Below are 15039 nucleotides of genomic sequence, written 5' to 3'. Positions count from 1 at the left end.
CACCTCAAGAGGAAGTGAGGAAGTGAGGGCTGCGGTTAAGTTTGTGAACTTAAGAACCATTTACCAGTTTTTGTGATCTTGAGCCAGGATACTTTATTTTTGATGGCCTTTACATAAAAGTTAACTGCTTTAAAAAAAGTTAACTGCTACTCAACCTTTTGTGACCACAAAATAATATATTGAAGTGGTTCTCTGCAGAGTCATTACTTGCTGTTCTTTGTTTATATTGTGCTGAGGAGCAGACTCAGAGTCCTGCACATGCTGACGAAGCTCCCTGACCCTGAGCTACTCCCCTGCTCTTGGCATTTTGAGGCAACCTTACCATGTAGCTGGGACTGACAGTGAACTTTCTCTATAGCTCAAGCTGGCCACAAGGTTTGGATTGCAAGCATACACCATCGTTCTCAGCATTTAGTGTTTCAGTAATTATTATTTTTATCAAAATAACACATGAGTTTAAATTAAAGCACCAAATGTATTAGTATCAACGAAGACCCTGACAGCAGGTTGTGGAAACTCCCAATAGCAGTGGTTTAAACATTGTAGAAGTTTATCATAGAGTGGAAAGCCTTCTAGAAAGGACCAGTCTCCCACACAGCATCTCTCACTTGCCCATATTGTTCTACCAAGTCTAAATTCATTAAGTATGGACTGTTCCTGATGATGTGAGGTGCTTATAAACCATGGGACTAGGAGAATGTTAGGGAAGCAGGGAGTGTGCCTCCCCGCCCACCCCGCCCTCATTGTGTGAGGTCTCCTCTTTGACATGCTAGGCCTACTTTTTCTCCAACCCGTTCTTTTGGTTTCTGGTTTGTCTGTCTCTATTTTACAGTATTTCTTGCTCGTTTTCCTTGGCTTACCTGGGACATGTTACTCTGGTGTGTGTGAATTTAGCCCCTTTGTCCTGGCAGCCGTCATCTTGCTACCTCCATTTTCCAGCTTGGTTAATAACAGTTTTTAAATAAATGTCAGTGTTTATATTTCTATCTAAGTGCTGTGTCATGATTGGCTCTCCTTTCTTCCAGTAGATTTTTTATGACTAGCTGCCTCAGTTCATTTGCTTAGTTCTGTATGAACCTTCTATGAACATTTATCTTCTGGCCAATAGATGCCAGAGACCCACTAATAGTATTTCTATTCAGCAAATACCTTGCACTTGCCACTATAGTAATTGTTATCTGTTATCTGCCAGTTCCTTCTTTCCACTTCTGGTAATGTCCTTGTCCAGAATTCTTTACATCAGCAACAGGTATAGCCCTCTTTCCTGGCATAGTATTAACTCTAGTGGTTCCCACCAAACTGCTCTAAAAGAGGTCACATTTTATCTTTATTCTAGCACCTTCAGAAGAGTTTGACTTACTAGAAAAGTCTGGATTCTATAACTTTCCCTTACAATGTTGAAGGGTAGTTGGACATGGTGACTTGAGCCTGTAGATCCAAGCAGAGGTAAGATCTAGAGTTCAAAGCCATGAAACCTCCTTTGTAGTTTTAAGTTTTATGATGGCAGAATAGCTTTCTTGTTAGCATTCCAGAAATCTTAGAGTTCCCTCAGCCCCTTCCTACATGGTGGCACTGTAAAAGAGTTTTTTTTTTTTTTTTTTTTTTTTTAATTAGAAAAAGCAAAAGAGAGAATTCAAAAGAGAGAATCCAAGCTAAAAGGAAAACTTTAGTGTGAAGTGGGGAACATCTGGAAGTTGATTATGGAAGCAGACAGAGCTCTAGACCAAAGGGCAACAACTTCTGTCCTGCTCATTACAAAAGCTCTAGAAATCACCATGAGATCTTATTTAGTGACACAGCAGAAAGCTCTGTGCCTAGGCAGATGTCAGAGCTGAGACTCTGTGGCTAGATAACTTTAATTTTGCTGCTCCTTATATCTTGCTCAACAAGGACGACTCATCTTGGAAACTTAACTGCCCATCCAACTCTCTCACCTGGAACTGCATTTCCTCTCAGTACCTTTCCAGGATGTTCCCTCCCTCCCTCCCTCCCTCCCTCCCTCCCTCCCTCCCTCCCTCCCTCCCTTCTCTATTTTTGAAAAGTTTTTTTTTCTCACGTAATGCATCCAGATCATGGTTTCCCCTCCTTCTACTTCTCCCTTTCCTCTTTTTCTCCCCGGGGAGGACAACCTTCAGTCTTACTCTTGTTTTAACTCTGCCATTTAAATGTTAGACAAGTTCTTGATCCGTCATTGTCTTCAGCTCTTCTTGTCCTAGATGATCTTGTCTTGTTCACCCCTGACTACCATGCCACTGTGAGTCCACTTAGGAAAAGGAAGTAAGCACCTGTCAGATATTGTCACCGTGGTAAACCTGACAGCTAGTCACACCTATCCCCCATGCTTCTTGTCCCAACCACATCAGTAGAGAAAGCTGAGATTTAACTCTCTCCACTAAAATCCTTTCTTTAATTGCTAAGGTGATGTGGTCAGAATGTTGACTGACGCAGGTTTTGATGAATGAGAATGAGTCTCCACCAAGTTTGCCATAGCTTTACCATTGGTTGGCAGTTGATTTTTCTTTGTGTGTGCATTGGCAAGGCCACTTAGCCTTTTATTGCGTTTGGCCCCCCATTCTGCATCTACTAAACCTAAAGGTTAAATTAGTCACAGTTGGAAAGTCAAGGATATTTCTGAAATTTGAAGTCCATTTGAAGTTCAGTGTGTTTATCAGAAGAGTACCAAACAGCAAGCATCACCGCCCTCAGGTACTCTAGGATTAATGTGTGCCTGTCTTCACATCCTGCATCATGGAAACTTCCCTTCCTCACTGAAAATCCCAAGTTAGACATAGGCATTTCTCCCAGCCCTGTCAAGCACAGTTCCATGACAAGTAGATAATTAAACTGTGTTACTGAAATATGACAATGTCAAAAATTAGCTTTGACCACTTTTTAAATGTACTGACCAAAATCCATTTGTACTTTGTCATTAAATAATTCTGAAGTCTTTAACTTTCTGCTTCTTTTTCATCAAAAAGTCATCTACCTAAGAAAAATTAAACTGTTCATCTGAACCAAAATATAAAAAGAACTCTGTGTCTATCACATGTGTAAGCTCTGCGTGGAAATATCAGAAGCTTCCTAGATGAAGTTCACACATGATATGTTTGTTCCCTTTGAACTCACATTTCTACTGATGATTTGATTCTTCATCTTAAGAAATGTTGCCTCTTAACTAGATAACTGTGAGTGGTTTGATTAAGGGAAAGACACCAATGGGGTTCATTTAAGAAACTACTTTGCTTCACGAGAGTTGATCCCAAGGTCTTACAGTCTACCCCAGGCTACATCCCCAGTTCAAAATCGGTGCTTTTGAGTGGGAGACAATAAGAGCTCCCATTCACTCTGCACACACTTGCACAACTGCCCCATTGTCACAGCCTACCCCACCCCACTCTATCCATGGAACATATGATGCATTTGTTGGACCCGTTAGTACATCATCATCCAGAGTCAAGTTTGTGCTCCAGTTCCCACTTGGTGTTGTGGGTTACCTTTCTTTTAACATGGCATATGCTTTCATTTGCAGTACAAAAATTGAGAAGGAGAAAAGAGAGCACGCAAAACAGCACGGGATGATCCGAACAGAGATAACAGGCGCTGAGATTGCAGAAGAAATGGAAAAGGAACGGCGGCTTTTTCAGCTCCAGATGTGTGAAGTAAGAACAGACCTTCCCAGACTCGTCTTCTGCTCCTCAGCAGGCTGGTTTGATGCTTGGAGGAGGGACTGTTTCCTAAGGATTCTAATCTCCCTTTTTCTCCAAGCCCTTTGGGATCCGACAATGCACTGTTGTCTCATAGTTTGAGCCCTTGGTCCTATGGGCCTCTTTAAGCCAAACCAGGATTCATTGGTGAGAACTTGAATGTTGCTTGCGAGTGTCTGGGGGGAGTCCTGGTGGGAGGTGACCGGGGTGAGTAGTACCGCTTTGGAGCATGTGGTTGTTTAAAGCATGGATCCAGCCTGAGTGAAAGTTTAGATGAAGCTGTCCGGTAATGAAGTCTGAGCTCATGGAAAGATGCAGGAAAAGCATGCTGCCTTTAACGTACGTTGTGGTTCTCAAACTGAAATCCCACCAAAACCTGTAGCCCACTGACTTGAGCACTCACTGTAAAGGCACCTTGAGCATTGGAGATACTTTCCGGAGAGTGTGTAATTTAAGTTTTTGTCCTGAGTTTTCCCCTACCCCCGCCTCTGCCTTTTTTCTTTTGTATTTCTTTTTCTTCCTCATAAACCTATGGCTCCTTGACCTTTTTTGTGTATGAACTCCTACTTAACATTACGACAAGTGAGCTATAAGCACAGTGTCAGTGGGAGATTTTGGCCAGTGATAAAACCAAAGCCATTACCATGCTTAACTGCACTGCCTCATTTTTTTTTTTTTCTGACTTGCTTCCTTTTAAATAGAGATTTCTTCCTCTGATTCATCTCCTTGTTTAAAGTTTCAGTATCTCATGGAACTTTCTTGAAGGGACTGCTCTCCCACCTGTCTTCTGAAGAGAACAGTCTGTCTCTCAGGACTATGTAAATATAAGTTTGAGATCCACGGCACCTAGGGAAAGCAGTGGTGACGTGGAGTGCGTTTGCTGTGTTTCATTCTTGCTTGTCTTGTTAAGGAGTTAGCAAACGGTAACACTAACTGCATTTGTGCACACTGACTGCACCCCAACAGCCTTCCCTAAGCAAAGCTCATCCATCTGGGCGGGTTTAGCAGTGCTATTCTTCCACATGAGCTTGAGAGCCCCGTCTGAAGTGGCCAACATGAAATTCTGCTTTCTTTCCACAGTATCTCATTAAAGTTAATGAAATCAAGACCAAAAAGGGTGTGGACCTGCTGCAGAACCTTATAAAGTATTATCATGCACAGTGCAAGTAAGTGTTGCATTACTTATCAATGGTCGTTATCAGCCATCGATGGACCCCTTGGTTTCACTGGTCTTCTCTTGATTCTCTTTCATTGAGTGACTGTCATTAGTGACAACTAAATAGATGAGAAACAGTGTTATTGTCTTCCGTTGCCAGCATTTTGTATAAATTAGCAGCTCACAATAGACAACTATTTAATTAGTCTGAAGCGGTGTCTTTCTCCACAGCTTGTGCATAAGCCCTTGTCCCCAAGACCATTCTATTAATACCGCCCTCCCCATGCACATTTCTTGTTTTCCCCGTTATCTTTTACCATGTATTCCCACCCACAGTTTCTTGGTGGGGGTTCATTATCTAGACCTTAATTCTTGGAGCATTTCAGATGCTTAACTCTATAGAAAGACTTCTGTGAAAGTGTTCTATCCTGAGACAAACATCGCTCTGTACTTCAACACCTTGAATGTGCTTGATATTGTTCTGTGAGTCTATGACAGTGTCTGATTATTCATCTTTTTTATTTACTGGGCTAACTGAGATGAGTGTTCAGCTGGAGCCTGTGTGTGAGAATGTGCCATTGCTGTTAGTGTCTACTAGTTGATGGATATACAGAGGAAAGAATGCAAGGTCCTTTGCAAAGTTCCAGACTAAATCTCATAACCTGGACAAAATAAAGATTATTTGAACTAGATAATAATACTCTCAAAACAATTAACGCATAATTCCTTTTGATCTCTTTTATCTGTTCAATAACACCAGGTCTAGGAGGACCTTTGTGTGCAAATGACACATTTAGAAAAAAAATCACAGAGTCTGAGTTGCTTAATGGACAAGTTCAAATCCCTGCTGGTCAACAGGCCCCTCGCCGAATACCAGCGTCATCTGTCATTTGGGGTTACAGCTTGTAACCAACACCTTCATGAGGATATGAGAGTAAAATAAAATAAAGCATTTGAAGTACTCACCGATGGGGCAGGTGTGATACTGGGAAGCCTTCATATATGTCATGGTTAGGGTGTTATTCTTTACAAAAGACCAGGTTAATTTTTATATAAAGTTATTAATTATTTTCAAGGTAAATCCTACCTTATATGACTGTGCTGAGAACAGAATTATTTGAAGTGGATGCAGCCTGACTCTCCTTGTTGCTATGGTCTTTTTCTGCGTTCCTACTCATAACCATTTACTGGCCTCTTACCAAAGGCTGAGTGCTTTGCTAGGTTCTGGAGTTAGATCCAAACAGAGCTGCCTTCTGGAGTTGTCATTTGGTACTGGCAATCAGGTACCTGATAGTCATAAGGCATTCCATGACCTGCACCACGGGCTCCTGCAAAAGCTAAGGAGGGTAGTAGCTATGTCTGAAATAAGGTGGTGGTGGGACTTGGAATGGGCCTTGGAGGGCAGATGGACTTTGGGATTTGGTAGCAGAGGCTTTTGCTAGAGCACAGAGAGATCAGCAGAAGGACAGACCCACAGGACAAGCTTCTTAGGAGATGACATTCTGAGCCATCAAGTGGCCGGTTGACTGTGTCTAAGTTGCCCTATTGGAAAGCAGCATCAAGAAGCTAGGGAGGTTTTCTTCCAGAGATTGTTCCTGCTATCACAGTCCCTCCCAAACCATATTTAATATGCATACCGTTGCCCTGTAAAGCATCCTCTGCTCACATCTTTATTTTAAAGATTTCTTCTGAGCTCCAACTCCATTTCCCGGGGGTTTTCAGTAGATCTAGCCAGCACTCACTGGGGATTTTGCTGCATAACACTTTGGGGAATCACGGCACCTCAGTATGGACCTAATGTTTCCATTGGAAAGAGAGCAGAAACGGACTGTCCCAACCTGCTCCAACTCACCCACATTGCTGCTCACTCACCATGAACATTGCCAATAACATCATACTTTCAAAACAAACCACCCACTCCTTTTACTACAGGATTTATTGTGATCTGCAGAGGCAAGAGCATTTACAAGCATTACTCTCTTTCATCATAACAGATTATACTAACAAGTAACAGCTCCCAACTTATGTATAGCCCAGGATTTCTAGACTCACTGGTTTTCACATGTGATTTCCCTTTTATATCACAGAGTCAGGACACTTGAATTCAGAATGATCAGTAACTTGTCCATAGTGGCATTTGTTTAGTAGATGCTTAAACATATATCAGTACTGACATGGTAACCACAGGAACCAAGAGAAATTAGTCAGACATAAAAATTTAAAGCTCTGTTGATGAAAAGATAGAGGAAAACAGGAAGGCAACCCACTGAGTGGGATAAAGCATATCTAAGTCACTTACCTAATAAAAAATTGAGAATACAGGTGTACAAAGAATACAATCACAAAAGGATAATCTGATTTTTTTGAGTGGACAAGAAGTTTGAGTAGCCATTTTTCTGAAGGAGATAAATAATTGGCCAAATATCACATGATGAAATATTCAGCATCATTAATCATTAGGGAAGTACACACAAAAATAACAAGTAAGACACCTTTTCATATCCTCTTGACAAACTATAATTAAAATAACAAAAATAGAAAGTTTTAGAGAGGCTATGAAGAATGGGAAACCCACATAACACTATTAGGAATGTGAGGTAGTACAATTGTTTATAAAAGTTTTCAGATAAATTCCCAGAAGAATCAGAAACAGGTATATAAACAAAAGTAGGTGCATGAATATTATATAACTATTATTTACAGTACTTGGAAACATGTATACCTATCAAGCTAAACAAATGGGGGGGGGGTTAATCATATAGTAGAATAGTAGTCAGCCATGTAAAACAATGAAATATTGATTGATACATACTTCAACATAGATGAACATATAAAACATTAAGCCAAGTGAAAGAAGCCAGATACAGAAGACCACATAGCAGATTGCATGTATGTGAACTCTCTAGGAAAGGTGATCCATAGAGACATCATATTACTGATTAGTGGGAAGGGACAAGTGAGTAGATTCTTCCTGGGATGATGGAAGTGTTCTAGAATTACATGATGGTTGTGCAGCATTGCAACTAGAATAAAAATCACAGGGCTGGACAGATGGCTTAGCTGTTACAAGCACTGTCAGTTCTTCAGGGGTTCAATTCCCAGCAACCTCATGGTGGCTCACAACCATCTACACTGGGTTCTCATGCCCTCTTCTGGCATGCAGATGTACATACAGATAGAATACTCATATACATTAAAAAAAAATAGAGTGTCACAGCTTAAAACTGAATTTTACCAACAAAATATGTCTGGAGTGGTTAACCTACATTATCACTTTTACCAGATTTAGAGCACCTGGGTAATTAGCAGTCCCCAACCCACCCCTGACCCACAACAACTGTGTCTTGAGGGACTTTCCAGAGAGAGTTAACTGGGGGAAGAATTTCTACCCTGAAAGTGGGGTGTCACTGACTATGGGCTGAGTGGAGGAAGGAGAGAGAACAGAGTCCCTTCTCCGCATCGTGTCCATGTCTTTCTCTGCTGTGCTTTACCCACATAGGGACTTGAACCTGCAACAACCATGATCTGAAATCAACCTCCCCACCCAGTGGCCACCTAGGGCACTCCAGTGCCCACACAGGCTAGGAGCTAGAGCCTGGTACAGCCACTGCTGCAGCAGGTGTCTTTAACGTCAGGGTACATGCCTTAGATGGCATACCAGAAATTCTGATTTGATGAGCATAAGATGGGGCACAGCATCTACGTTTTAAAAGTCTAAAGCAGTGGGTCTAATATAGCACTCTGTAGTGTAGCTCTTCTTGAAATTGTTAAGATGTCTTTATAGATAAATAGGGTGGTACTTTCCAGAGTGTTAAATATTGTAGGGTGTAAGAAAATATCAACCCAGTACCTAGGATACAGGGATTTAGGGTTTGGTAAACCAGGCCTTGTGTGGATCCCAAAGTGGACTCTAGAATTCCTTTCCTTAGTTGCACAGCAGTCTTAGTTGCATCTAAATTGCACCAAGACTGCTGTAGCATGGCAGGGACGTGATCCTCATCACTTATTGGAAACCACAAGACAGGCCACAAGTCTCTGGGGTAGGTCATGCCTTAGAGAAAGGGGCAGCAGAGCATGGTGGTTCTAAACACCTATGCCCTGGTTTCTGTAAACTGAAACCCATGGGGTGGGCCCTGAGGAATGCCCCCCACAAGAGAAGAACTAGCTTCACCTGACCAAGGTAAGAACTCACTTCATTGCTACCTTGAGAATGGTCTTGCTGTCAGGCTGGCCTGGGTCTGAATCCCACCACTGAGTGAACCTAGGAAGGTGTAGTCTTGTTGTACATTCTCTACACGATGAGAGGAAGCTGAAGTGCGTGACCCATGAGAATCAAGCCAACAGAAAAGCTTGTGAGTTGGTGCTCAGCTTGTAGTGGAGTTCTCCAGTTGTCAGCTCTTGTCATTGGAAAGTCTTGCAGCCTTGTCATTCATGCAGTGTAGTATGCAGCTTTCCAGACCCTCAGCACCACTAAACCCCTGTGTGTCAGCACATGTTGCCTCCTACCGGACCCTCTAGTGTGCACTTGGACGTCTGTATGCCAGGGGCTAGTTTGTTTTTCTCTCTTTGATTCAAACATGGTCCAGCCACAAGGAAGTGATAGATGTGTGGATGTTAACACACGTGTGATATCAGTGAGGACTGCAAGTATTATTTGTGCCAACTGATCTCTCCTAATAGATTTCAAATAGTAGCCATAAATATGTTTGTTGACACTTCTTTATACAAATGCTCAACTTGACTTCATGTTTATTATATGGAAACTACTGGGGGAGGGTGTGGGGAGACAGGTGGGAAGAATCCTCAGGTTTTGCACATAATTCTGGTCCTTCTTTTTACGGCTGGTGAGTCACTGATGTTTTTGATGTAGTTTCTTTCAGGATGGCTTGAAAACGGCTGATAAACTGAAACAGTACATTGAAAAGCTGGCTGCTGATTTATATAATGTAAGTTCTTTGGAGCATGTGCATTTAACTTGTAAGAAACATTAGTCCATTTGAAGTCTGTATCAGAAAGGGGTTTGTGCAGAAGAGATCAGTCATAGGTCAGTGTGAACCTGGCAGACAGGCCTTCATCTTAGCAGCGTACCTTTGGAGGCTATGAAGAATGGGAAGAGCAAATAAGAAACAAAAATAAATAAGCAGACAAGGGGAGGGGAATGTGTACTTAGAGATGGAACAGTTGTTACTTGGAAGGAACTTGGCTGATGAATGTTAAAGAAAATATATTAGGAATCTGAGTAACTAATTTTAGAAAAGGCTTTGGAGTTATAAATAACAGATTAGGCATCCCTGATGAAGAATGCTCTAAGATCTGGAACTCTGCAGACCAACTGGCATGACAGCATACAAAGAAAATTCACACACAGCCACATCACCATCAAAAAAGAGTTGTGCACATATATGCCAGAAACTATATGTAGTAAGACATTGTGTCTAACCTGTCTGTTTGAGTCTATGTGGAACAAGTCGATTACATATTTATACTTGGTCACAGTTTTGAGAGATCACATACATACATACATACATACATACGCACACACATACATACATACATTCCAAATTGCAAGAAAATACAAGAGTACTATTTCCACACATTTTAGATTATTTATTATCAGCCTGATTCTTACTGTAACTTTTTTTTAACAAGCATGCCTATGTGTCTTTAACTTTCTTTCAGTTAGTGAACATGGATCACTGACAGTTAAATCCCAAGTGATTAAAAATAAGCAGCAGAAGTCCAGGTCCTCATGTGGTTTTATGTATACTTTGGTGTATGCTTCGGCAATTGATGTCTCAGTCATTCATTTAATTTTGATTAAATGATTCATTTAATTTTGCCATGATTCATTTAATTTTGCCATGGTATTCTTTCTGCCCATTCTTCCAAAAGCTAGAAATGAATGTTACAAGCATTTTTTTCTAACCTTGTTAAATATAGGGACTGAGAGCTTGGGTCACCATGTGTTGTTTAATAAGAAGCCTGGTACATAACTTGCTAATTCTAAACTCTTGAGTATGTTCTCAGGATCAGACTCTCCCTCTTACGTTAACCAGGCAGTATGAGTACTTTAATGGGAAGATCTACTGCAATTATGAAATTGAATTGTTTGATGAGTGGTATATTTGGATAATTAAGCTTTGTTTTTAAAATGAATGATAAGTAACAGATGTGACTTTTTCTTTCGTAGATAAAGCAAACCCAAGATGAAGAAAAGAAACAGCTAACTGCACTCCGAGACCTAATAAAATCCTCTCTGCAGCTTGATCCGAAAGAAGTAGGTGGTTTATATGTTCCCAGCAGGGCTAACAGTGTAAGTGAGGCTGCTTGTGATTCTCTTTGTTTTTCTCCATCTGTGAAACAGGCACATTGATAGCTTCCTGCTGGGGTGGGTGTGGGACCAGGTAAGGTAAAAGATAGACGTATGTGTCTATATGATGCCCAGCATGGAAATCATTGCCACCAGGCAAGGTGGCACTTACCACTGAGCGGCAAAGGCAGGCAGAGCTCTCTAACTACAGAGCCAGCCTGGTCTTCATAGTCAGAACCTGTCTCAAAAAGAAGAAACTGTCCTTTCACCTCATAAATAAATGGTACCATGTTTTCTACTACTTTGTAGCCTTAGATTATTTTTAATGGTAACCTTTGAAGCAGGCAGCACACCTCATGATTCTCTTCTTCAGACCATGCTTACCATTCTGGGAAACCAGAAATGGTCTTTCATTTTACCAGAAATTTAAGGAAATATTTTGATATAGAGTCCTTTAGAAATTTGCCCCAGAATCAAGAAAATTCAGTTGAGATGGTCCCTGGATGTTGACAATATAGAATGAGTGGTGGATTCAGATTAATGCAGCTCTGACCCTGGTTACAAATGTCTTTTTGTCCAGGCATTGATACCTGCTGCATATCTGGCTGTAGTCTGGGTGCTAAGTAGGCCTCTTTATCAAGGAGGGTATGTGTCATTTGTCACATGGAAGAAAGTCAAATGTGCCTGTTTGTGCAGTGTTGACATGCATGTTTAATGGGTGTATAAGAGATACATTTGCTTTGTCAGGTCCTGATGATAGCTCCCAACAATGACATTCACTGTTTTTTTAATTGCTGAAATTTCTGAATGGCATTCATGTCGCCAAAGCAAAGGTAAAGCACCCTCCCTCCATCACCACCCCTCAAAACACACTGGAAACCTGCAGTAGTAACAGTAGATTTTTACTGTAGCCTTTAAAGGTTTCCTTTACTAAGGCTATAACTATATGTGTATACATTTAAAAGTAACTTTTGTTCTTTTTTTCTAAGGCTATAACTGTATGTGTGTGTATATACATTTAAAAATGGTTTTTATTCTTTTTCTTCAAGTTCGAGTCTTACAAATGTTTGGGAGTTTGGCAAAGTGAAATCAGTCCATTGTTCTTTGATGGTAGATACTCTCCTGCTCTCCTGTCTCCTATCAGAGCAGGCCTGATTCCCACGAACATCTGTGCATCGAGGTGTAGTCTCTACATGCAGACTTAGGCTATGCCTGTGCCTGTGGTCAGGGGCCTGAGACTATCCCGGGAAAGGTTTTTTTATATTAGAAGATGAAGCTTACATACAAACCCTAACAGAAGTATTCTTGGATGATTTCTAAGTGTACGTTCAATAGAAAGGCCCAAGTGGAAAGGGGAAAGAGTAGACATTGGTCTAAAGAAAGCTGTGGTGCTTTACTGGTTCCGCATAACCACCTATCTTTGTTTTGTTACCCAGGGGTGAAGTCGTTTCGCTTTGTATAGGTATTGATGTACTCTACTCAGGTTGCTTAAGAAGCAGAGTTTCATAACAAAAGGAGTATCTAGGAGGTGAAATGAGCATGAAGTGATTGGTATTTAACTCTACCTGAAGTTGACTAATGGTTACTCCTCCTAAGTATTTTACAGCTAAAATTGGCATTTAACAGCATGCCCACCCATCCCTCTCTAATGCTATCCCTTCTTGTTGCAAAATAACTTAGCAAGTAATTATTTTTAGTGACTTCGAGGTAATAGAACCTACCTACCATGTAAATGTGAAGAACAGTATCCACCAGAGAGTTCTTGTCCTCCTCTAAATGTTTGAGAAGAGTGCAAAGGAATCAAAAATATTTTATGAGAAATTAAGACACCCAGCAAATCATCTATCTACTTATTCTTTGCCAGTTTCTAACATGGCTTGATTAAAGGAAACCGTTTAGTTTTGCTTCCTGGTGCTATGACAAAAGCAACATACAAGAAAAAAAAAAAAAAACAAACCACAGTTCCAAGTTACTGTCCATGATTGCAAGGAAGTCAGTACAGAGACCTGAAGTAATCAGGAGTGGAAATCAGTGAATGAATGGGTGCATTCTAGTGCTCAGCTCACTTTCCCTACTCTGTACTATCCAGGATGCCCTGTGTAGGTCATAGTGCCATCCAGAGTGGGCGGGTCTTCTCATCTCATTTAATCCAATAAAGATGATCCCTTCCAGAGGCCGACCTGACCACCTCGCCAGACTCTCCTCGATACTCCCTTCCCAGGTGGTTCTAGACTATGTCAAGTTGACAATTAAAAAGAAATTTCAAGAATTTTAGGGGACCAAATAGATGACCTAACAAGATGCCACCAAGACTGATGACCTCAGCTTGGTTCCTGGACTCCTGTGGTGGAGAGAACCAACTTCTGCAAGTGGTCCTCTGACATCAGCACATAGAGGCACACACAAATAAACAAATGTAGAAGAAAAAAAAAAAACCTGGCAACTGTTAAAGAATTATAGTTGTGAACAAGATCCCCAGATATGTAGAAAGATCACCTTCCCTCATCAAGTCAAGTTATTGGGGTTTTTATGAAATGTTCAGTAAGATGACTTCTCTTCACCTTATGTATAGCTCAGTTTCCTACAAGAAGTACTTCCCGCTCAAATGTTTGTAGGGCTGTAACTCTTCTCTTTCTAGCAGTGACTCTATACATTGTGTGTATGAAACACACAAGTATCTGAAAACTAATGGGCCTTTCATGGCGTGGGTGCAAGTTGACACACTCAGCATGTTGCTCCTCCCTCTCCTCAGTGTGCCAAACACTACCCAGAGTTCAGTCACCCACCAGCCACACCTGCCATTGTAAATTTGAAGCTCTGTGGTAAAGGGTTGGTTTTCAGTTGAATACCAAAACTATTCACAAACCCATTAAATTAGTAAATAGGAATTGCATTCAGTTCAGAGGAATGAGGTTTTACAGATTAATGGTGCATATCACATGTCAACGTGGCTTCAAAGAAAGTAATTTCTCTGTCTCTACTTGTGTGCAGGAGGTAGAATTGGAAATTAGTAAGGTAAAATCAGTGAGATAGATACATTTCCTAGCTCTTGGCATAAAATTGCCCAAAGGTTTCAAGATCATTGTTTATTTTCAGTGTTGCATATTTTTACCTAAATGAGTTTGGAATTTGCATTTTTCTTTCCTGAATACATGATTGATTACTCTCATGCTATCAAAGAACTCAAGACCTATTCTTCAGTCGTATGTGTTAAATTGTAAGTAGTGCTGATAATTTTCCAGTACTTTTTCAGAACTAAATTCATCTTTTTATTTATTGATATTACTACTAAGCACCAGGTGGTGATGGTGGCACACGCCTGTAATCCTAGTGCTTAGGAGGCAGAAGCAGGTAGATTTTTGAGTTTGGTCAGCTTGATCTACAGAGCAAGTTCCAGGATAGCTAGGGCTACTCAGAAAACCAAAAACTTAAAAAATAAACACTTCTACTAAGCAAGCTGAATGGCCGTTATTTCTCAATGGGGTAAAAATAATTTATATACATTTATTAACCCTTGAAAGTCATTAATTAGCTAATTTCTGTAATTGTACAGAAAGTCAAAAAATACAGATCTGGAAGAATTTAGTGATCCGCTGAACTGTGTGACCAAGACCATGGTTGTGTTTCAAAGTAAACTCTAGAAGCTGGCAAGATGGCTCACCAGGTGAAGGTGCTTGCCACCAGGACTAATGACCTACATTCAGTCCCTGTTACCTATATGGTAGAGGGAGAGACTGATTCTTGGAAGTTACCCTCCTCCTCTGTGTGTACGTGCACATGTGCACAGAGACACACATACACTCTAAATATATACATATATACATACGTGCATACATACATAAGTGAGTACATAAAAGGATATAAAAAGA

General features: G+C 40.8%; 1 protein-coding gene across 8 annotated transcripts in view; it reads left to right on the top strand.

The window, feature by feature from the left end:
* The window catches only part of Asap1 (ArfGAP with SH3 domain, ankyrin repeat and PH domain 1), a 299267-nt gene that overhangs the window by 206008 nt on the left and 78220 nt on the right, over positions 1-15039 (top strand). For 4 of the 8 annotated variants that reach the window (XM_034516215.2, XM_034516216.2, XM_034516211.2 and 1 more), the window contains 4 exons: positions 3530-3659; positions 4785-4870; positions 9731-9806; positions 11051-11137. In XM_034516215.2, coding sequence (XP_034372106.1) covers positions 3530-3659; positions 4785-4870; positions 9731-9806; positions 11051-11137 — 379 coding nt within the window. Of the gene's footprint in view, positions 1-3529; positions 3660-4784; positions 4871-9730; positions 9807-11050; positions 11174-15039 lie in introns of all 8 variants that reach the window. The other 4 variants (XM_034516213.2, XM_034516206.2, XM_076911412.1 and 1 more) reach the window with 1 other exon arrangement.

The sequence above is a fragment of the Arvicanthis niloticus genome, chromosome 13, assembly GCF_011762505.2.
Source record: "Arvicanthis niloticus isolate mArvNil1 chromosome 13, mArvNil1.pat.X, whole genome shotgun sequence".
Lineage (NCBI taxonomy): Eukaryota > Metazoa > Chordata > Mammalia > Rodentia > Muridae > Arvicanthis > Arvicanthis niloticus.
This window is presented reverse-complemented; position numbering and strand designations above follow the sequence as displayed.